This window comes from Notolepis coatsorum (assembly GCF_963971535.1).
Source record: "Notolepis coatsorum genome assembly, chromosome: 1".
NCBI lineage: Eukaryota > Metazoa > Chordata > Actinopteri > Aulopiformes > Paralepididae > Notolepis > Notolepis coatsorum.
The window spans coordinates 90,528,011-90,550,436 of record NC_140165.1 but is presented as its reverse complement, the minus strand read 5'-3'; the positions used below and the strand labels follow the sequence as shown (position 1 = coordinate 90,550,436).

The following is a 22,426-nucleotide window of genomic DNA, read 5'->3' as shown; positions in this document are numbered from 1 at the left end:
CGTTCAGCCGAACGCACAATTGGAGGGGGGCTTCCCACCCTCCAGAACATTTACAACAAGCGGTGCAAGGGGAAGGCTAAGAGAATTATTAAGGACTCGAGCCACCCGAACAACTGCCTCTTTGAACTGCTGCGGTCAGGCAAGCGATACCGGAGTCTTAAGGCGAGCACAGAAAGACTCAGAAGAAGCTTCTATCCCCAGGCCATCAGGCTGCTAAACGAACAATAAACACTATGCAACAACCATCAAATGCTCACAGCACACACACCCACACGCACACACTCACTTAAACAAACAAACACACTGCAGCACCCACTCTCCACACTTTAGATCACACAAACACACTTTATATTTATTGATAAAGGATTTGCACTACAACTCGTACACCTACTGTAAATTGTACCTAAATTGCACCTCATCCTATTTCTGCCTTGCACTATATAGTATTGTATATTAGTACACTACACAGTATTGTATATTATATGGTAACTCAGTTACGTCTACTCTGCATCAAACATTGTACATATGTCTATATTGAACACTGACCTCATTTTTTTACTTCTAATTTACATGCTATACTATGTTATTTTATTTCATACTTATCTTGTCTTGCACAGTCTCTGGAGCGTAACAGTAAGAAGCATTTTGTATAAAAGTATTCTGTACTTCTGTATGACAACTATTAAAGAAACTTGAACTTGAAACTTGAAACTTGACACAATGTCGTGGTGCTATGAAAGAATCTGTCGGCAATGAATGAACTTACTGCGATAGCCTGAGTGAAAAAAAGATTTTCGTGGAGTGAATCTGGGTCACGCTATATACTTGGTACTTGTAGTCTATCGTGCGATTAAAGACCATGTCCCTGTCTGCGTAGTCTATACATCCAACACCAAATCCCATAATTCCTAGCGAAACAAAACTGAATGTGGCCGCTTCCTTTAAATAATAATATGGCTCTTGCTCCGCAAGAACAACGGAGTGGATAATGGATATCAGTCCATTTTATGACAAGCACGTCCGATGTGGAGAGATGATAAGATGATGCAACAGTTTTCAAAATAAAGGTCATATATACAAATACCTCTCAATTCTTATAAAAAAAAAAGTCCCGGATATACATAAACATTAATTGGCATAGATCTCTATAAACGGCCCAACACATTGATCACTTTAGGCACACACTGAAACCAGTAACATCACAAATATGAAGCAGGTAATTACCCATACAAATAATAAACCTTTCATGGGGTTATTTACAATAATAATAATTCATTTGATTTCTAAAGCACTTTTCATTGTGAAACAAATGTATGCAGAGTTTCTTGTCCTCCTGATTAATGGTGTGTGTGTGTCTTGTGATGATCTCATTCAAGGAGCACTACACAAGCGCGCGCACACACACACAGTTTGTTGTTTTTGTTCTATTAGTGATTTACACACTTTCTCAGTTGGTTCATTATAAAAGATACAAACCTGAAAACAAACGCACTTAAATGTTAAATAAAAGGACCACAGTAATGAGGCAGGAGGAACATATTTTTTTAATAATGGTAAAATTGTTATTTAAAAATGTGCCCCTAAAAAATATTTTTTGCCCCTAAATTTCTCATTTAGGGGCAAGTGTGCCCCTAGTGAAAAAGCTTAGCGTACAGCCCTGCACTAACAGTCACTTTAGCACGAACACACACAGTATGCTGCACACGCTCACACCAAACGGTCACTTTACAAAATGAAAAGGTCACTTTACTTTATAAAAAATAAAAACAAAAAGAACAGGAGTGGTTTTTGTATAGAAATAGATGGATATAGCAAGTTAGCATAAGGATATATAGTATAACTGTATATTGTATAGTATAGTATTGTATAGTAGTGTACAAGACCCAGTGCCTCATCTGTAGCTTAACACTATTGCACTATCGCAGGACCTTAGCATGTCTTTTACCATGCATTTTAAACTTTAATGTACATTATACCTGTTATGTCTTATTCTTATTACTTGTATTATTGCACAATCGCTGCGGGCATGACCACCCGCATTTCACTGTATACCCTGTATGCTTCCGTGACAAATACAACTCTTGACTTGACTTGAGCCATCCTAGGTTGTCAAAATGGGCAGGGGTGAGGTGGGTTTTAGGAGTAAGGTCAAGCAGTAGTCTGACCAGTTTGTTTTGTGATGTTTGTAATCTTGTTTTTAGTGCCTTTGAGGTGCAAGCATAGTCGTAGTACCCTTGAATGAGTGCTCCTGTTAGTCTTCAGGGTATTCTTGTTTACCAGAGAGGAGATCCGGTACAAGAATCTTGTTCGTTGGTTGACTTTTTTGATTACATTGGTTGTCATTTTGTCACAGGAAAGATTTGCCTCTAGGATGGAACCCAGGTATGTAATTTCATCTTTCCTTGTGACAATATTGTCACCCACTGTAACAGAGAAGCCGTTGAACTTGGCCTTGCTGAGTTTATTTGATCCAAAGAGAATGGACTCTGTTTTACCCAGTTGTAATGATAGTTTGTTATCAGCGAGCCAGGTGCAGATTCACAGCAGCAAAAAGAGAGGCACAAAATGAGCACATAAAGTGCAGACATATAAAATCACAGTTATTCACATTAGGATCTAACATCCCAATAGGCCACCTTGTTTATGTTTAGATTCTATGGCAGTTTTAAAATAGACAATATGATGCAATAGTGCAGTGCAATAAAATAGTTCTGAATTACTGTTCAACAGTTTAAAACCGTCTTTACCTTCCCTGTTTGATATCCACTAGGCATGGGCGGTATGACGGTATTAAAGTGGAAATGAAGCAGTGAACAATGTGATCCTAGTTTGTTTGTTGTGTACCTTGTGTAAGACAGGGTTCTATAATCAAATGTGAAATCTATCTTATTTGTCTGAAAAATCAAATATAATATCCCTGTTTTCAACATGGGCGCCGCCATTTTGTTGCTGACGTCATGGCTGACGTCATGGGGTTTGTTTGGTGTATACACTGCTGGTTAGCTGCCTATAGTGAATGGGTCAGTCGGTAAATAAAATGTTGCCTACAAAACAACGGGACCGCAGTGGTTCTGTTTGTATTGCTCCTGGCTGTTCAAACTAATTTTACCATGTGAGAGAGAGGAAAGTTGGTTAATTTCCACAAACTACCAGTGAAAAAAACAGTGTTGTTGGCATGTTGGCTCAGGCTGGCTGCACTCAGGCGGCGTGATCAGCCTGTTGGACAGGGAATGAAGATCCCCAGAGAACACTTCATTGCCTCGGATTATGTTGTTGGGGGTGGAAGGTTTGTCCAGAAGACCACTAATCAGCTGAAGCCTGATGCGGTTCCCTCGGTCTTCGACAGACAGACCGGCGTTAGCTCTCGGGAGCGATGGCTAGCTGGTTAGCACCAGCCGGGGACCGGCGTTAGCTCTCGGGAGCGATGGCTAGCTAGTTAGCACCAGCCGGGGACCGGCGTTAGCAACCGGGAGCGTCGCGGAGCATTCAGCCTGCTGGCTACCTAGATCCACTTCAACCAGCCGAGCGTCGGGAGCTCCAGCAGCTTGTCGATGTGCTAATAGCCTGGAGCCAGCTACCGTTAGCTTGCCGAGGCTATTAGCACACCGACAAGCTGTGTAGCCAGCTACCGTTAGCTTGCCGAGGCTATTAGCACACAGACAAGCTGTGTAGCCAGCTACCGTTAGCTTGCCGAGGTTCCAGCACACCGACAAGCTGTGTAGCCAGCTACCGTTAGCTTGCCGAGGTTCCAGCACACCGACAAGCTGTGTAGCCAGCTACCGTTAGCTTGCCGAGGTTCCAGCACACCGACAAGCTGTGTAGCCAGCTACCGTTAGCTTGCCGAGGTTCCAGCACACCGACAAGCTGTGTAGCCAGCTACCGTTAGCTTGCCGAGGCTCCAGCACACCGACAAGCTGTGTAGCCAGCAGGCTGAATGCTCCGCGACGCTGGTTGAAGTGGATCTAGGTAGCCAGCAGGCTGAATGCTCCGCGACGCTCCCGGTTGCTAACGCCGGTCCCCGGCTGGTGCTAACTAGCTAGCCATCGCTCCCGAGAGCTAACGCCGGTCCCCGGCTGGTGCTAACCAGCTAGCCATCGCTCCCGAGAGCTAACACCGGTCTGTCTGTCGAAGACCGAGGGAACCGCATCAGGCTTCAGCTGATTAGTGGTCTTCTGGACAAACCTTCCACCCCCAACAACATAATCCGAGGCAATGCAGTGTTCTCTGGGGATCTTCATTCCCTGTCCAACAGGCTGATCACGCCGCCTGAGTGCAGCCAGCCTGAGCCAACATGCCAACAACACTGTTTTTTTCACTGGTAGTTTGTGGAAATTAACCAACTTTCCTCTCTCTCACATGGTAAAATTAGTTTGAACAGCCAGGAGCAATACAAACAGAACCACCGCGGTCCCGTTGTTTTGTAGGCAACATTTTATTTACCGACTGACCCATTCACTATAGGCAGCTAACCAGCAGTGTATACACCAAACAAGCCCCATGACGTCAGCAACAAAATGGCCGCGCCCATAATGATAAATGCTTCAAAAATGCACATAACAAATCGTTTTTTCTTAGAAACTGCTTATTTTTATAACGTGATTTTTTCTGTGGCTTATCTAAATACTAATGTGATGATATGAATATGTATTTATCGCACTGCTTCATTTCCACTTTAAGGTATACCGGGGTATTTAGAGATACCGACGATATTGAAAATCAATACCGTCAAAATCACAGATCCATTTCAGTTTATATTACAGTGAAACGGAGTTTTAACAGTGGTTGGTTGTAGTGCACTGCACACACGCGCCAGCAGAGGGCGAGACCAGTCCTCAAGTCACTAGTGGAGCGAGGCAGCGAGCCGCAGAGCTGGTTGTCTATACACAGGAGGAGGAGGGAAAACCCAGCTTCACTGGAAATTAAATGAGAGTCGAGACACGCTTACCGTTGCTGCCTGGTGCTGCGGGCTAACTGGCTGTTCTGAGAGCTAACTGTTGTGTATGTGTATCACAACGGTGGTCACGCTTTACGGTAATGTTGCGACAGTGCTGTGAAAATACCGTAAAACGTTGTGGTAACGAGAGTGTGTGTTGTTGTGGACTGGTGGAACAAGCAAATAAACGGTAAAACGTTACGTCGCAGTCCGGTGTGTTTTTGAATACACAATACTAACGTTACTAGTACTAGGGTGCTGCGGGGCTCCTGGCTACCATTCTGAGAGTTAACGTTAGTATTACTAGGATGCTGCGGGCTTCTGGCTAGTGGCTCCATTCTGAGAGCTAATGATAGTAGCACTCGGATGCTGCGGGCTAACTGGCCATCTCCGCGATTTGTTTACTTGGTAACACGGGTTGCCACCCCCCCCCGCTGATGAAAATGAAAGTCATACCGTTCAATACCGTACACCGGGGTATTATATAATCAAGGTATAACGGTATGAAAAAAGTGATACCGCCCAAGCCTAATATCCACAGTTTAGAAACCGACAGTCTTCCCTTCTGTTTGATACCCACTTTGACCCTTCGAACCTCCCTCTCAGGGCAAACCTCCTTCTCAGGGCACAGTTCCCTCTCTCAGGGCGCAGTTCCCTCTCTCAGGGTGCAGTTCTAGGCCTGAGTCCCCTACACAGTCTTTCTTCCTGCTTCCTGCTTGACACAGGACAAGTTTAGAACCTGTAATAAAAGAGTAAAATAGAATGGACAGAGTAAAATAGTGCAATCTACAGTACAATCAGCAGTGGAGGGGGCGACAGTGGCTCAAGGAGGTAGAGCAGTGGTCTGGTAATCCGGAGGTTCCCAGTTCGATTCCCGCTCCTCCCAGGCAGCCTGTTGAAGTGTCCTTGAGCAAGACACTTAACCCCTAATTGCTCCCGATTACCTGCCGTCGGTGTGTGAATGTGTGAGTGAATGGGTAAAATGTGAGGAACAAATTGTAAAGTGCTTTGGATACCATTCACCATTTATTAATTAAAATGCTAAGGTGAAGAGGTATGTTTTTAGCTTATTTAAAAAAAAAATTAGAAGCTTCCATAATGTCCATAGGTGGGGTGTTCCATAGCTTTGGTGCACTACATAGTTTGCAAAGGCTGCATCCCCGATTCTCTTTAGGCTGTGGTTGGGAACCTTCAATAGACCAGTAGTAGATGATCACAATATTCTAGAAGAATTTGCAATGTAGCTTGGTCCTGTTCCATTTAGTGCTTAGTTTGGAGGAGGACCTTCTATCGATTCTAAATGTTACAGATTCTAAGTAACATTATGGGAATCATATACAGGCTTGGGCGGTATGACGGTATTACGGTATACCAGGGTATTTAGAAATCCCGACGGTATTGAAAATCAATACCGTCAAAATCACAGATGCGTTTCAGTTTCTATTACACTGAAACAGAGTTTTGACAGGGACGGCATTGGTTGTAGTGCACACACAGCACGCGCCAGCAGAGGGCGAGACCAGTCCTCACTAGTGGAGCGAGCACACGCAGAGCTGGTTGTCTACACACAGGAGTGGTGGAAATTAAATGAGACACGCAAGCACCGTTGCTGGTGCTGCGGGCTAACTGGCTAGTGGCTACCGTTCTGAGAGCTAACGTCGGGACCTGGCTGGTGCTGGGCTAACTAACGTGGCTATCGTACTGAGAGCTACCGTCGGGACCTTGCTGGTCCTGGGCTAACTAACGTGGCTATCGTACTGAGAGCTAACGTCGGGACCTGGCTGGTGCTGGGCTAACTAACTTGGCTATCGTACTGAGAGCTAACGTCGGGACCTGGCTGGTGCTGGGCTAACTAATGTGGCTATCGTACTGAGAGCTAACGTCGGGACCTGGCTGGTGCTGGGCTAACTAACGTGGCTATCGTACTGAGAGCTAACGTCGGGACCTGGCTGGTGCTGGGCTAACTAACTTGGCTATCGTACTGAGAGCTAACGTCGGGACCTGGCTGGTGCTGGCTAACTAACGTGGCTATCGTATTGAGAGCTACCGTCGGGACCTTGCTGGTGCTGGGCTAACTAACGTGGCTATCGTACTGAGAGCTAACGTCGGGACCTGGCTGGTGCTGGGCTAACTAACGCGGCTATCGTACTGAGAGCTAACGTCGGGACCTGGCTGGTGCTGGGCTAACTAACGTGGCTATCGTACTGAGAGCTAACGTCGGGACCTGGCTGGTGCTGGGCTAACTAACGTGGCTATCGTACTGAGAGCTAACGTCGGGACCTGGCTGGTGCTGGGCTAACTAACGTGGCTATCGTACTGAGAGCTAACGTCGGGACCTGGCTGGTGCTGGGCTCACTAACGTGGCTATCGTACTGAGAGCTAACGTCGGGACCTGGCTGGTGCTGGCCAGAGCCATGTATTCTATGACTCTGGTGCTGGCTAACTAACGTGGCTATCGTTCTGTGATTTGTTTACCTGGTTACACGGGTTGCTAAGGAATGTAGGTTCGAGGTTGAAAGAACGGCCCTAATGTCAACGTGTTTCAATATAAGCTTTATGTATGGTGATAACAGTATATTGTTAGCTCATCTAGATTAAAATGGCTAAAAAAAAAAAAAAAAAAAACTGCCGAAGGCATTCAAAATATGTGTGTTCTACCCAAATAATGACCAGAAGTAAGTCCTTACTTTTTCTTTCCTCCTTATGTTTCTCAGGCCAGGTGGCCCATTACACCATGAGCCCATCTCCCGTTTCCAAAATGCATTACAGACTGTTTGAAAAAGCTGTTTTGCTATGATAATTGGTAATGAAATATCAAAATAATGTTCAATAAGATGTACTTGTGTTTAATAAGTTGTTTTGTTCAGAAGTTAACACAAATAAATAATATTACCAGTACAGTACAGTATCTAGCACACTCTCAGGAGCAAAACAGAAATAATCATTTCAAACTTGAACTATGTGACATGGCTTGAATCAACTGCTCCAGTGGAGTTGCTCAGTGGCCAATGGTGTCAACTGTGGTTGTACTGGGCAGCTCCCAGGTGTGAATGGAACTGTGTGAATGTGAAGCAGGGCGTTCCTTAAAAAGAGCATCTGTGCTCAGCGAACCTACCCTGGGTAAATAAAGGTAAAAAAAAATGTTAAAAAAAAAGTTTTTTTTTTTTTTTTTTTTTTAGATTAATGCGTTAATTATATTATCGCGCGATACTAGTATAGCGTTAACGCAGCACGTTAACGCCGTTAACGGCCCGGCTATAATTTCTAGTGAGTTGTTCCATACCTTCGCTGGTCTGTCTGCGACTGCGAGTGTTGCATATTTGGATTTTATGCTGGATTTTGTTCTTGATTTATTGTGATGTTTCTTCTTGACTTGTTTAAAGAAGACTTTAAAGAGGGCTTTACAAATTAATTAGATTTGATTAGACAAGAAGATAGGTAACAGTTTCCTCTCTGAGCGTTCAGTAGAAAGCTATCTGGCTGCACGTTAGCCTAGCTTAGCACAATGAATGGAAACGGACAGTACCGGTTAGCCTTGGCATTGTCCAACTAACACACCTCCAGAAGTTTAAGCTAGGCTAAACTGTTTGCTTCCATTCATTTGTGCTAAGCTAGGCTAGCTTGCAGTCGTATAGCTTACTACTGAACGCTGAGAGGAAACTGGTATCTATCTTCTTGTCTCTCTCTGGAGAAGACGGTAAGCTAATTTCCCATAATGTTGACGTGTTCCTTTTAAGTTCACCAATATTCAAGAAAAGAAAGAGCTCCCACACACTGCTTTTACTTGCAATAAACTTTATTAGATAGATATACAATGTTTTGGCCTTAGACCTTCATCAGGTAAAAGAAGAACAAAGAACATTCTAGACAGATATAGCCAATCAGGGACCATGATCTATCAGTCCCATAATCTGTATCCATTTAGCCTATTTGAAGACACATCCCACCATCACAGATGGATTCCACAATATACTGTATTTATATTTAGTCATTTGGCTGACGCTTTTATCCAAAGTGACTAGTTCTGTACAACAATTAACAATTACGTTTTACATTTATAGTCATGATTCAACAAGGCATTGTGATGTCCTAAAATAAATAAAAGCACTACACAAACACTGCAAATGGCAGTGAATAAATAAATAAATAAAAACTAAACTGAATCGCGGGATGTAGATAGTGGAATAGATGGACACATCTACATTCTGCTCTCAGCACATCCCATTCCTTTCATGTAGGCTATATATTTGCCATTTTACCTTGCTTAGTGTGCACATTGTAAGAGCCAGTGGAGAAACATTCCACTGGGCAAATAAAACCTTGAACTTGCACGTGGACTTGAACATCAATCTTGTAAATTGATGTAAATCATGCTATTTAAAAGGGAGTGGAAAGCGATGAGTACCTACCTAGTGAGACACTTCAATCAGGCTACCAAGTCCTGTCCTAATGGAGCCGTGCAATACCCTGGAGCCAGCACTGAGGAGTCGGACCAGACGCTCAAACCCTGTGCCACCACACATCCAGTGCTGTCCACCTTGGACCTCTGGGACATTCCAGAGGGAGTTAAGTGTGGGTGTATCGCAGCCATCCATCAGCCGCGACCTCCAGCGAGTCGTGGATGGAATCTTATAACTTGGCCACACAATACATCCAATTCCCATATAGAACAACAGTCAAGAGAGGATTCCATGCCATTGTTGTTCTGCCCAACACCATCGGCACAATTGACTGCATGCAAGTGCGCATCAAGGCAGCCTTCCATATCTCAACAGAAAGCAATACCACTCCAATGTTCTAATCATCTGCGACGCCCCGGCCTTGTTTTATTAGGAGATTGCGGATATGCGCTTCCCCCTGATGGAGCAGAATGTGGCGTCGAGTTCCGCATCGGACTATAATGAGAGCCACGCGCATACTCGTTCCACTGTCGGACGCAGCATCAGACTGCTGAAAAGACCCTGGAGCAGCTGACACACCTCAGACAACCCTGAGCCTGCTGTTCCTCCTCCAGTGGCCGGCATCTCTCTCGTGTGTTTTGCGAAAATGTGGACTGAGCCCATTTCTTTTTCACTTCAGCTGCTGTGCGCTTCTCTCCTGACACCACGTTACCCTCACCTGTTATCGCATCCCATGCCGTTTTTTCTTTGGGTGGCCTTGTACCCGTATTGACACTACTAAATAAGATGTCACGCTAAGATGTCATGTTCTACTCCTTACAACAGTTAGATCTGTGTTTACGGTGCACCATGTATACCATATATATATATATATTTATTTATTGTTACAGTATATATATTATATATATACACTAGGCTTGGGCGGTATGACGGTATTATGGTATACCAGGGTATTTAGAAATACCGTCAAAATCACAGATGCGTTTCAGTTTCCATTACACTGAAACAGAGTTTTGACAGTGGTTGGTTGTAGTGCACACACAACAGGCGCCAGCAGAAGGCGAGACCAGTCCTCTCTAGTGGAGCGAGCACACGCAGAGCTGGTTGTCTACACAACAGTGTTCACGCTTTACGGTAATGTTGCGACAGTGCTGTGAAAATACCGTAAAGCGTTAGCTCTCAGAATGGTAGCCAGAAGCCTGCAGCTCCTAGTACTACTATCGTTAGCTCTCAGAATGGTAGCCAGAAGCCCGCAGCTCCTAGTACTACTATCGTTAGCTCTCAGAATGGTAGCCAGAAGCCCGCAGCTCCTAGTACTACTATCGTTAGCTCTCAGAATGGTAGCCAGAAGCCTGCAGCTCCTAGTACTACTATCGTTAGCTCTCAGAATGGTAGCCAGAAGCCTGCAGCTCCTAGTACTACTATCGTTAGCTCTCAGAATGGTAGCCAGAAGCCCGCAGCATCCTAGTACTACTATCGTTAGCTCTCAGAATGGTAGCCAGAAGCCCGCAGCTCCTAGTACTACTATCGTTAGCTCTCAGAATGGTAGCCAGAAGCCTGCAGCTCCTAGTACTACTAACGTTAGCTCTCAGAATGGTAGCCAGAGGCCTGCAGCTCCTAGTACTACTATCGTTAGCTCTCAGAATGGTAGCCAGAAGCCTGCAGCTCCTAGTACTACTATCGTTAGCTCTCAGAATGGTAGCCAGAGGCCTGCAGCTCCTAGTACTACTATCGTTAGCTCTCAGAATGGTAGCCAGAAGCCTGCAGCTCCTAGTACTACTATCGTTAGCTCTCAAATGAAAGTATGAAAAAAATTATACCGCCCAAGCCTAATATACACATCTGTCTGCACATACCTGCATATAATCCCTTTTACATATATTTAGATACTATATATCTGTAGTTTCTGTACACATCCCTTACCTGCTCTTACTTGTTACGCTGGCCAGTATGACTTACTACCAGACTTTACCTGTATCACTGTACATATTAATATTACAACTCTGTAGTAGTATTGTATTGTACTACATACATCTGATTAGCACTATTACCCAGTAGTACTAATTTATATATTTTATACCAAGTTTGATCACCTGTATATTACTATTGCACTTTACTGTTACATTAAAATGTCAGGCGATTAAAATGCTAATTAATTACAGGATTTGTAATTAATTAATCTAATTAATCGCATTTTAATCGCATTTTAGGCCTGATATTCTATATTCTATAATCATATTTCAAATTGCATGTGTCCGGATGGCAGAATTCAGTACTGTATCTACAAAACCTTCTGTTTAATCATCTTCCATTTATTCATTTGCTTAGATTTTTCAGGTCTGGTCAATTTTAGCATGGTGTTATTCACAGTCAAAGATTAAAAAAAAATAAAGATTAAATTGAATTGATATTCTCATTTGGTTCATTACAATTTACTCAAGCCTAGTAAGAGACACAGTATTTCTGACACTAGGAATACATTCCCTGAGATCCATAGATGTCCCTAGAATCAGATACCAAGAACATGAAAATGGACCATTTAAAAAAAAGTCTGTAAATGTTTATTCTACGTTCTTATGGAATGAATGAGATTAAAAAAAAAAATATATATATATATATATATATATATATATATATATATAAAAAATCTTTAATTACTTTTGAGTTAATTTTCATAACGCGATAATTTGCTGTGTAATTAATTAATCTAATTAACGCGATAAACTGACAGCCCTAATTAAAATGTTAGTATTTTTAGAGACTCAGGTGGGAAGTTTGTTCCACCATTGTGGAGCAAGGACAGAGAATAGCCGGCTTCTCTTTGATGACCCCCGCACCATCGGAGCTATGGTCTGGAGGAGTGGGGAGGGTATTGGGTCCGGCTGGCATGTAGTGGAATGGTTTGACATCCCATGGACAGTAACTACATAAATTTATATACAAACATTGAATAATATAATTAAAGTTAAAATCAATTTATCCAAAATGATCTCTTCCATAATTAAAATAATACTAGGCTCCCTTCCATCCCAAATTGCATTCTGGGATGGAACCACATGGCAGCCATCATACCTGGGTACAGTTATAAACCTGTATTGTATTGATGCCAATCATAATAGTAGTAGGGTGCTTTTTACTTCTCTTAATTTGACATAAACCTTTCATGAACTGTTATGGCATGGCTTCATATTCGTAACCACCTGAGGTTGCTATAGTACAGGGGTGGCCAACCCGCGGCTTGTGAGCTGCATGTGGCTCTTTGCCCGTCAATGTGTGGCTCTTCCATCCATAATTTTCTTTTAATAATAATTATTATTACCGTATTATTATTATAAAAAATTGTCACTCATTCCATAAGGACGTAGTAGAATAAACATTTACAGATTTTTTTAATGGGCCATTTGCATGTTCTTGGTATCTGAATCTAGGGACATCTATGGATCTCAGGGATGTATTCCCAGTGTCAGAAATAGTGTGTCTGTTACTAGGTTGAGTAAATTGTAATGAACCAAAGGAGAATATCAATTATATTAAAAAAAAAAAAAAAAATGTATCTTTGACTGTGAATAACACCATGCTAAAAAAAATAAAATAAAAAAATCTAAGCAAATGAATAAAGGGAAGATGATTAAACAGAAGGTTTTGTAGTATACATTACTGAATTCTGCCATCTTTTTATAATGTAAATTTCTCCACCATTTTTCATCATATTGCAACACCGTTTTTTGCTAGACGTTCACAGTAGATAAACGGTAGATAAGCTAACTGCGTTCTGTTTTATGGCAATAACGTTCAGGTTTGTGGCAGATAATCCCAAAAAATAAGAGAAATAAAAAAGTAAATCCAGAAGTCAGATGATTAACAGGGGCTGGCGTGAGCTGGGTATAGGGTAGTTTTTCGAAATTCGAAAGCCCTGAGTCTCTTCCTTCAAAAGACTACACTCACTTTTGGCTGCTCCACTTCCTCCTGTCAATATGTGCCGGGCGGTTTCCGAGTCAATGCCCTGAGATTTCTATAATCTTATATTTCACTAAACAGTTAAAATCATTGGTAAACAAACGTAATGCTGAAAATATACACTTTTACTGTATATCTCGGGCTTAAGAGGTTAACCCTGTGAGGCCCAAATTAAAAAGACATTAGCAACTTCAGAGGCCAGAGGGTGGGACATAAACACATTTACTATCAAATAGCATTGTGAGGCTGAACAACAGGACCAATTGACTATGTGCTTAAAAATTTTTAAATAAACATTTACAGACTTTTTTTAAATGGCTAAAAGTGATTTTGTAATTTTGCAACCGTGGGTCTCACAGGGTACCTTTAACCCTGTGAGGCCCAAATAAAAAAGACATTAGCAACTTCAGAGGCCAGAGGGTGAGACCTATAAACACATGAAGGGTGCCGTAACTCAATAAAAAGGTTGAGAAACGCTATATGGTGTGGCTCTTTGTGGTACCACAGTAATTTTTGTGGCTCTTAGTCTCTGACTGGTTGGCCACCCCTGCTATAGTACATGTTCTACAGATGAGCTAACATGGAAGATGAGCTAACATGGAAGTACAATATAAATGTCTGTAGGGATTCATGTCAAATAAACTGACATTTCTTAATTTCTTTCCCACAGATTCTTCTGAATATGGCCTCCCCTTGCACTCCCTCACATCCTGGTGTAGGTGAACGATCTAGCAGCCTCTCGGACTCCAGAACGCAAAAACACAGTGCTGCAAGTGTTGAGGTTAAGTTGGAAGAGGAAGATGCAGAGTACTTTGATACGATATCACAAAAACACAGTGATGCAAGTGTTGAGGTTAAGTTGGAAGAGGAAGATGCAGAGTACTTTGATACAATATCACAAAAACACGATGCAAGTGTTGAAGTTAAGTTGGAAGAAGACAGCGAGGATGCAAACAGCTTGAATACAATATCAAAGCTGAGTGAAGATAACAGCCTTTCTGACTCCTTCAGAACACAGAAATATAGCTATGCAAGTGTTGAAGTGAAATTGGAAGAAGATGAGGAGCACAGCCTTTCTGACTGCACAACAACCTCAAAACATAGAGAGGCAGATGATGACGTGGAGTCAAATTCAAACGAGGATTGTGGGCCAGAAACACCAGTGCTGGGGGATGGAGGTAAGTGACTAATTGGCTGAAGTGGAAATTAATTGATTGAGTCCAAACTAAATCCTTATTAACAATAATGCATAATTTATAAATCAAAAAAAAATTAACCTACCATTTTAACCCACATAGAAAGATTTTAATTTCATTATATCCAGAATGTGGTTGAAAGGATGGTCCCGGGGTGACAATTTGGTGTGAAACTGCTCTGTAGGAGCTGAAGAGGTTGGTGATTTTGTTGACTTTTGATTGTTCCCACTTAAAGTTAACTAAACAGTTTTTCAAATGAACTCATGACTTGAGGTTCTTTCATGAATATAGTGGAATGAAACATTTTAAATGATTTGAAAATGGAATTCAGCAAAGTTTCAAACTATTTAGTCAATTCCTTTGAGTAAAATGTTTAATTTCGAAAGAGCGCCTAAGCTTAACCGTCCAAAAACTTGCCGTCCCACGATTGGCGCACATGTCACATGACCAGAAACGTGTGTGGCCAATCAGAGCGCAAAACGGGAACGCGGAAGGACAAGCCACTTGCTTAAAGTATAGAAGCTCCCAGGACCCTTCCCTCCTGTCTGTACTCCTCAACAACCCCCACCTTTGAACTTTCTCTTCCATGGACTTCCTCCACCTGCTGGACAATTCCCAACATGGCACCTTGTTCAGTTATGTCTGCTCAATACCTTTGTCACCTTGTTTACCTCATTAGTGTCTTTGCCTGTAATTCTGTTGTCTGCCTTGTTTCCCCTGCCTTAGGCCATGTCCACACGTATCTGGATCTTTTGCTAAATGGATATTTTAAGGCTCCGTTTAAAAAAATATCCTTGTCCACACGGCAGCGTAAAAAAGAAAATTCCATCCAGACGCAAATACATAAACTCATATAAATTGCTCCAACAAGCATGCGGGCCAGTAGGTGGCGATAAGCGATATCTCAAATACCATAGTGGTACCATTCTCTATAGGTCATTCAAACTGTATCCTTTTAATATAACTGACGGCACCACACATGTGAACAGTAACAATGCAATTGTTGGAATTATTATACCTAATGTAGTGAGTCTTCTTGAAGCGGATTCTGCTTTTTTTGCTCCGATTTGACATCACTTTAAAACCCATTGTGCTGTAGAATTGTCAAAGAGTAAGTGCTTTTGCCCCTTTTCATTTGTAACTTCATCTTTCAATATCTTATTTAACATTACTGTATGATATAAGTGTGTATTAAAAGACGGAGCTGTTAATGCGTATGAATGTCTGTGTCCACGGGCAAGCTATATTCACGTAACTCACATATTCAAATGATTCCTGTAATTCCTGTACAGTAACTATTCAACTAATAATGTTAAGTTATTATTAGGTCATCCTGGGACCACTCACGCGTGATGCCAACATCCTCAACTATCCGCAACATCAGAGTGCAGAGCTCTTCTGTCTGGCGTCTATTAACTAAATTTAGGATGCAATTTGGCTTTTAACTGAAGCCGGGAGCAAAACTAGACATGTTTAGCAAAACATTAAATATCTTTGCAACAGTTTGTGATAAGGACTCGCCTTATTTTGTTTCGGAATCACGATATTGTGATCTCAAGGTCTCAACATTGACATTGTATCTCTCGAGAAATAAGCGGACAACGGAAAAAAAACTTCACTCACCACTTAAAGAAATCAAAAACGTGTATTTAACAACCTCAAAAACGTTCGAAACACGGTTTATATTAACTCATAAATAAACAAAAACGAAAAATCTACTTATGTCAACGAAAATGTCCAGTAGGCCTAACTAAATAACAGATACATCCCTATTACATGCAAGCAGCGTCTGATGGCCGACTCTGTCGGCAGTGGCATTGGAGTAGATATATACAGTACTGTTACATCCAGACATTTATGATATACAAGATATACAAATATACAGTACTGCTTAACACATTGGTCGCCAAAAACGACTTACGCCGTTTTTGCCCGCCATGCGTTGAACGCCAACAATGGCGTAAATAGTTTTTGGGATCAATATTTAATTTTTTCGCCATGGCATTCATAATTCATCCAGCCTCCCTCCGGACTGCAGCGGCACCCTGTATGAGATTGCAACGCCTCAATACCGCCGCCTGGTGGATGGTCGGGCGAGTTACACTCTCGCCAAAACCGGAAGTGGCGCTGGTGCGAGTAGGGGGTATCTGCAGAGCCGCAGAGCCAGGCTGGACGGGTTGGAGGCAGGGCTTCGTGGTCTGGACAAGTATTAGTGGTCTGGACAAGTATTGCGGATGAGGGGGGGGGGGGGGGGGGGGGGGCTCTCTCGCTATGTGTTGGAGTGCGCAATGTGTATGCGCATGCATGTGGACTGGAGCACGTGAGAGTATAAAGAGTCCATTTTTTGAAACCCGTCCAATCTTTCGCCGTCGACTAAAGACTCACTACTTCAACCATTATCTAAATAAAAAAAATCCAACCCTAACTAACCTTACTGTCATGCACTTGTCCTAATAAACTAACCTACACTGTAGCACTCAACACTTTATGAACATAGTTACTGAGACGAAAGTTAAGTTTACTCTATTATTACTAGATCTGGTATGTCATAAATGTCTAGATGTAGCAGTACTGTCTATGTACAAGTTTACTCTATTATTACTAGATCTGGTATGTCATAAATGTCTAGATGTAACATTACTGTCTATGTACCTATGTAAACGAGACGAAAGTTAAGTTGAAAATGGGGGAAGGTAAGTTGAAAATGGGGGATCTATGTAAACTAGCATGGCTTTGTCATTATTCCAATGTGCCCAACCCCCGCCCCCCCCCCACCTCCAATGTACAGCCCCACCCAACCCCACCCCACCTACCCAACCTCCTCCAATGTACAGTTTCTATGTCAAATGTATGTCAGTATTCCAATGTACAGTGTGTGTCCCCCCTACCCAACCCCCCCCCCACCTCCAATGTACAGCCCCACCCCACCTACCCAACCTCCTCCAATGCACAGTTTCTATGTCAAATGTATATACACTCTTTTTCTGGATTTTTTTTAGTATCACAAACAGTACTGTATTTGAAAATCTGGTATGTCATAAATGTATAGATGTAGCAGTACTGTCTATCTGTATGTCGTGTGTGTCATATGATGAATTGAAAATGGGGGACCCTGATGGAAACAAGACGAAAGTCTTTCTCAGGTCTGCATCCTCTTAACAATTGTATGTATTGAGCTGTACTGTACTGTACCCATTCTGCAATCTGTTAATAAACTTTTCAATCAATCAATCAATCAACGAGACGAAAGTGAAGTTGAAAATGGTGCGCAGTAGTGCAAATACTTGTCCAGACCACTAATACTTGTCCAGACCACGAAGCCCCGCCTCCAACCCGTCCAGCCTGGCTCTGCGGCTCTGCAGATACCCCCTATTGGCTGGTGCATCGAGGAAATCCCTCCGGCAGTAATATCTTGTTACCTGGATCCAGACAAACACTATAGTGCATTTGGATCGCTTTCTAAACGCAATAATCGATATGATTTCGGCGTTTATTGCGCCATACAAACCGGAAATGGATCTAGGAGTGGCGTCATTTTGTTTCCTGCCTTGCTCTTCGTGTTTGTTTCTCCCCGATGGTCTTCCTGAGTTCTTGTTTATCGTGACGCTCCCTATGTATTCCGTTCACTCGCCTGGTAACATTTGCACTATGTTCCTTTTCCAGCTTAGCTATGTTTATGTTTTCGTTTGTTTTCTAGCCTTCTCAGTTTAGTGTCACATTTGTTTGTTTTTGCCTTCTTTAATTCAAGTGTCTCTACTGAGAGTATTTTTGCAGTGCCGTCTAGTGACGTGGTTTTTGTTTTGTATTTTGTGGGAGACTTGCTCTCTCTTTTCTTTACATTACCAGTTTCTCAAATTAAAGGAGCAGTGCTCAATATTCGACAATCTACATCTACCTCTCCTCATCTCTGTTTGCGTTTGGGTCCTCTGCCAACACAATCCCTAACAAAATCTGCACCATCATATCATACATCTACAGCCTGAGCTCTTATATTATCTTATATATATCTTAGATATACCGTAATCATTGTCTGTGTGCTGATTTTATGCCTATGTTCATTTTATACTATATAGATAGTTATTATTGTTATATTGTAGAAATGTGTGCATTGAAATGTCTGTAAAGTCTCGACAACATTGAAAATGAGGGTGACCTCAATTGTCTTTTCGAGTATAAATAAAGGTTGATGATTGTCTGTGCACTCTGCTGTTATACATGCATAACGATAATAAAATATATACTTCAACTACTACATAGTTCTATAGCTGAAACAAAGCCTTGAGGCAGACAGTTGTAATCAAGGGTTTTGAATTGAATGAATGCTTCATTGATGTATTACATAAAAAAAGAAGATACTTTTGACTCCAGACCTAGAAATAAAAGACTTGTATGTTGAGTTGTGCCTTCTTCTGCCCCAGATGCACCCAGTGATGGTGATGATCACCCAGACCTACTGATGATTAAAAAAGAAGAGGCTCAGGACGCGCTAGAGCCACCCGAGGATATTTCCTTTGAGATGAAGGAGGAGCCCACAGAACTCCAGATTATCAGTATGTTACTTTGTTTTTTTCTTATCTTTCTCTTCTCTCGTTCTCTTTTCTCTGCACCAACATGCATGTATCTATTATGTGTCTTCATAGCTTTCTCTCCTCTCCTTCTTTCCTTTAATCAAACTAGTTAGTGTGTGTCTAAGCATTCACAAAGGCTAGACAAGTTAAAAAATAAAACAACAAAAGGATTGTCACCATGGCATCTGGCACAGCAAGGAATTGTGCTCATGATTGTGCTAGGCTAATTTGATTAGATAGGTCTGTTGTCCTCACTTGTTGCACAAATAAATGCTTTCTAATTTTTGATGAGTCAGCGTTGTGCACATGACACAAGCGTGATGGATCCACATTTCTTTTGTCCTTAGCTCTATTTAAAAAAAAAATTTAATCGTATGTACCTTAGATACTATTGTTACCGAGTTTGACACCGAGCATGGAAGACGTGCTTTCCGCCACTCCGTTTAGTGACAAATTTAAATTATAAATAGTATTTTAATAACCTTTTTTTGGACACTGAACGACTCACGTATGTTTATTTACCAGTTGGACATACTTTCCTACACGTTAAATCGGCCATGTCTTCTGTTAAACTCAAATCCAGCACCACGCGTGCCGGACACAAAACCTGTCAATTGACTGTCCAGCCACCCTCACTGCGTGTGCCAGCTGCTAGCATGGACACGGCTAACGCCTCTGATCTAGTGGCCTTACAATCTATGCTGAACTCGTTGAAGGAGGATATTTGTGGTAGAATTGACTCATTGGCAACTAACTTGAGAGCTGAATTCCATGCAGTGTGCACGGAGCTGGAGAGTATTACCGAACCCTTGCTGCTGAAAATAAATGACCACGGGCAAACCATCTGCGAGTTGGAACGTGCAACGTGCGATCACAGTGACCAGCTCTCCTCGCTTGACTACACTGTTAACTTATGACCGCCACACTGTTTTCTCATCTCTACTCAATGGCGCCAGCGTTATTGACCATTTTCGCAATGTTTGCAGACCCATCGTGTGTTCTGTATTATAGCTATGGAGACAATAGTATGGCTCATTTGACAGGCATTGTTCATAGTCCAATACTGACTAACCATTTCATTTCTACATACTGTAGTTTGTGCGCTATTCCATGCTAAACATCGCCCCTTTCCAAAATAACAAAGCAGCGCCATGACACCAGTTATTAGCGTGCTACATGAAAAGCGCATATACCTGCTAACTGGTGTCATGGCGCTGCTTTGTTATTGCATCGTATCCGGGGTGTGGGGTCATATGGGGTAAACTGGCCAGGGGGTTGGACCTCCCGTACGTCAGTCTCCCTCTTGGGGCTGTGGGGTCAGCGCGTCACAGGGAGGGGGAAGGGGGGGGGGGAGTTCCCTGGTCCCACTCCATATTAGGATAAGTGGGTCACAGGATTTCCCCGGCCATGGAATACGTCACTGGGCGCGTTTTATATTGGCCATGAGACTTTTCACAGTAGGCCCTTTAGGCGCCTGTCTAGTCCGCAGTGCTCCAGGCACAGGTCGAGTTCTGCTCTTGGGGCCTGTTTTCCTGGATTGAGGGATAAACCTCCTTGGGGGTTGTCTCCCCGGCACGCCGACTGGCCCCGCAGTGTTGTGGGGGGGTAGCCTCTTGTAGAGTGCTTTAGAGCGGCGTGCCAAGGGGGGAAGGGCCTGCTCTTGATTTGGGCCCTGTCCGATATGCTGGCGATGTGGGGGGTGGTGTCACCAGTGACCGTCTGGTGGGGTCCCGAGGCTACGGCCTCGTTGGCCTCACCAGGCCCCTTTTTTCGGGGGGTCCTGGCCCTCAGGTTGTCCTAGGGCTGGGACCTCCTCTGCGCTCCACTGCTGCGGCCTTGCCACGGGGTTGGGTTCTTGACCTTCAACCCCGTGATGTTGGGGGCTGTGACTGAGGTGTTTTGCTTCCCGTCCGTTCCCTGGTGGCATGTGGGATGCGCGCCTGAGTGGTCGCGGGTCCTTCTGAATGAAGGTAAGTCCCACGGTCTGCTCACCCTGTGCGTTTGAAGTGCTAAACCCTCTTCGCACAGTCGGATCCGATTCCCTCCCGTCCTCCACTTGGGGACACCGGGGGGCTCGGGCCCCCCCCCCCCGGTTCTGATGGTTGTAGGGGGCCTCACCGGGTACATCTGTCGAGCTTTTCGCTCTGCTCAGCTCCTGTGTTCCAAATAGAGCAGAGCGTAAAGCTATACAATCTATAACGTAAGGTTATCCTATAGCCCTAGTTATATGAGTATAGCGAGCGCTCTGCTCTGACTCACTGAGGCCCCCGTGGTCTTCGCCTTCGGTGGTGAAAGACTTGGGAAGGAGCTGATTGTGTGGCCACGACCCCGCTTATATAGGAGCGGATGTGGGTGTGGCCAGGCGGAGGTAAATAGGTCTGTGCATGTGGAGAAAGTTATTCATTATTGTGTGGATAAAGGGATGGTTCCAAATAGAGCAGAGCGCTCGCTATACTCGTATAACTAGGGTTATAGGATAACCTTACATTATGAGACTAGAGCCAGAGGGAAGAAATTAGCTCAATTTACCTCTTAACTCTTTCAGTGCCACGCCTGGTTTTCCGTTTTACCGCTTGAATGCCACCATCGGCGCCAATGTTAACGTTAATATCGCCTAATCTATGTTTAAAATTATGGCTATGTGTCTAATCTGCCCATCGCATTATCAAAGACTATTTTCCAGTCAGTGCTGTGAAGACAGATTGTTTTTTTATCGCGTCGTTTCCGTTTCAGAGCAGTTAGAAAAGCCCCCGTTTTGATATAAAAAACTGCTCATTCTGGAGCATTCTATGAAAATCGTCTTTTAGTGGAATATTCCACAACGTTGATATTCGTCGGCCTTTTTATGAATCGTTTTCAAATAAACGCTAGATGATCAATATTATACGTGCACGCAAGCACATTACGGCCGCGCACTGATAATCGCTCCGTTGATTTCCTCACAGACTTTTACAGTGAAACCGAAAGAAGACATTTGTATACAGTATTAATCGTTCCAGCAAAGTACTGTAGGCTTTGTCAATATACTGAACGACAAGAGCCAATCGCACAGGTTGCCTCATCTCATCTGGCTCTGCAAATAGATCTAGAGTCTGAATATTTCCGCATATATAGCCTGCTGATGATCTCTCTCGAGTCAAATCCATTCTGAGAACGGAATGATTGATTGATTGATTGAAAATGTTATTAACAGATTGCATTCCCTAAATTGTACCTCATCCCATTTCTGCTTTGCACTATATAGTACTGTACATTAGTACACTGCATAGTATTGTATATTATATGGTAACTCAGAACATTGTACATATGTCTATACCGAACACTGTGACCTCATTTTCTTCTTCTAAATTACATGCTATACTATGTTATTTG

At 42.9% G+C, this 22,426-nt stretch overlaps 1 protein-coding gene across 1 annotated transcript in view; it reads left to right on the top strand.

Annotated features, from left to right (window-relative positions):
* The window catches only part of LOC311242104 (uncharacterized protein), a gene marked incomplete at its 3' end in the record, with an annotated part of 40,693 nt that overhangs the window by 2,768 nt on the left and 15,499 nt on the right, over positions 1-22,426 (top strand). Inside the window, exons 2-3 of the mRNA XM_084331055.1 lie at positions 13,961-14,468; positions 18,905-19,036. Coding sequence (XP_084187181.1) covers positions 13,973-14,468; positions 18,905-19,036 — 628 coding nt within the window. The 5' untranslated portion in view covers positions 13,961-13,972. The remainder of the gene's footprint in view (positions 1-13,960; positions 14,469-18,904; positions 19,037-22,426) is intronic.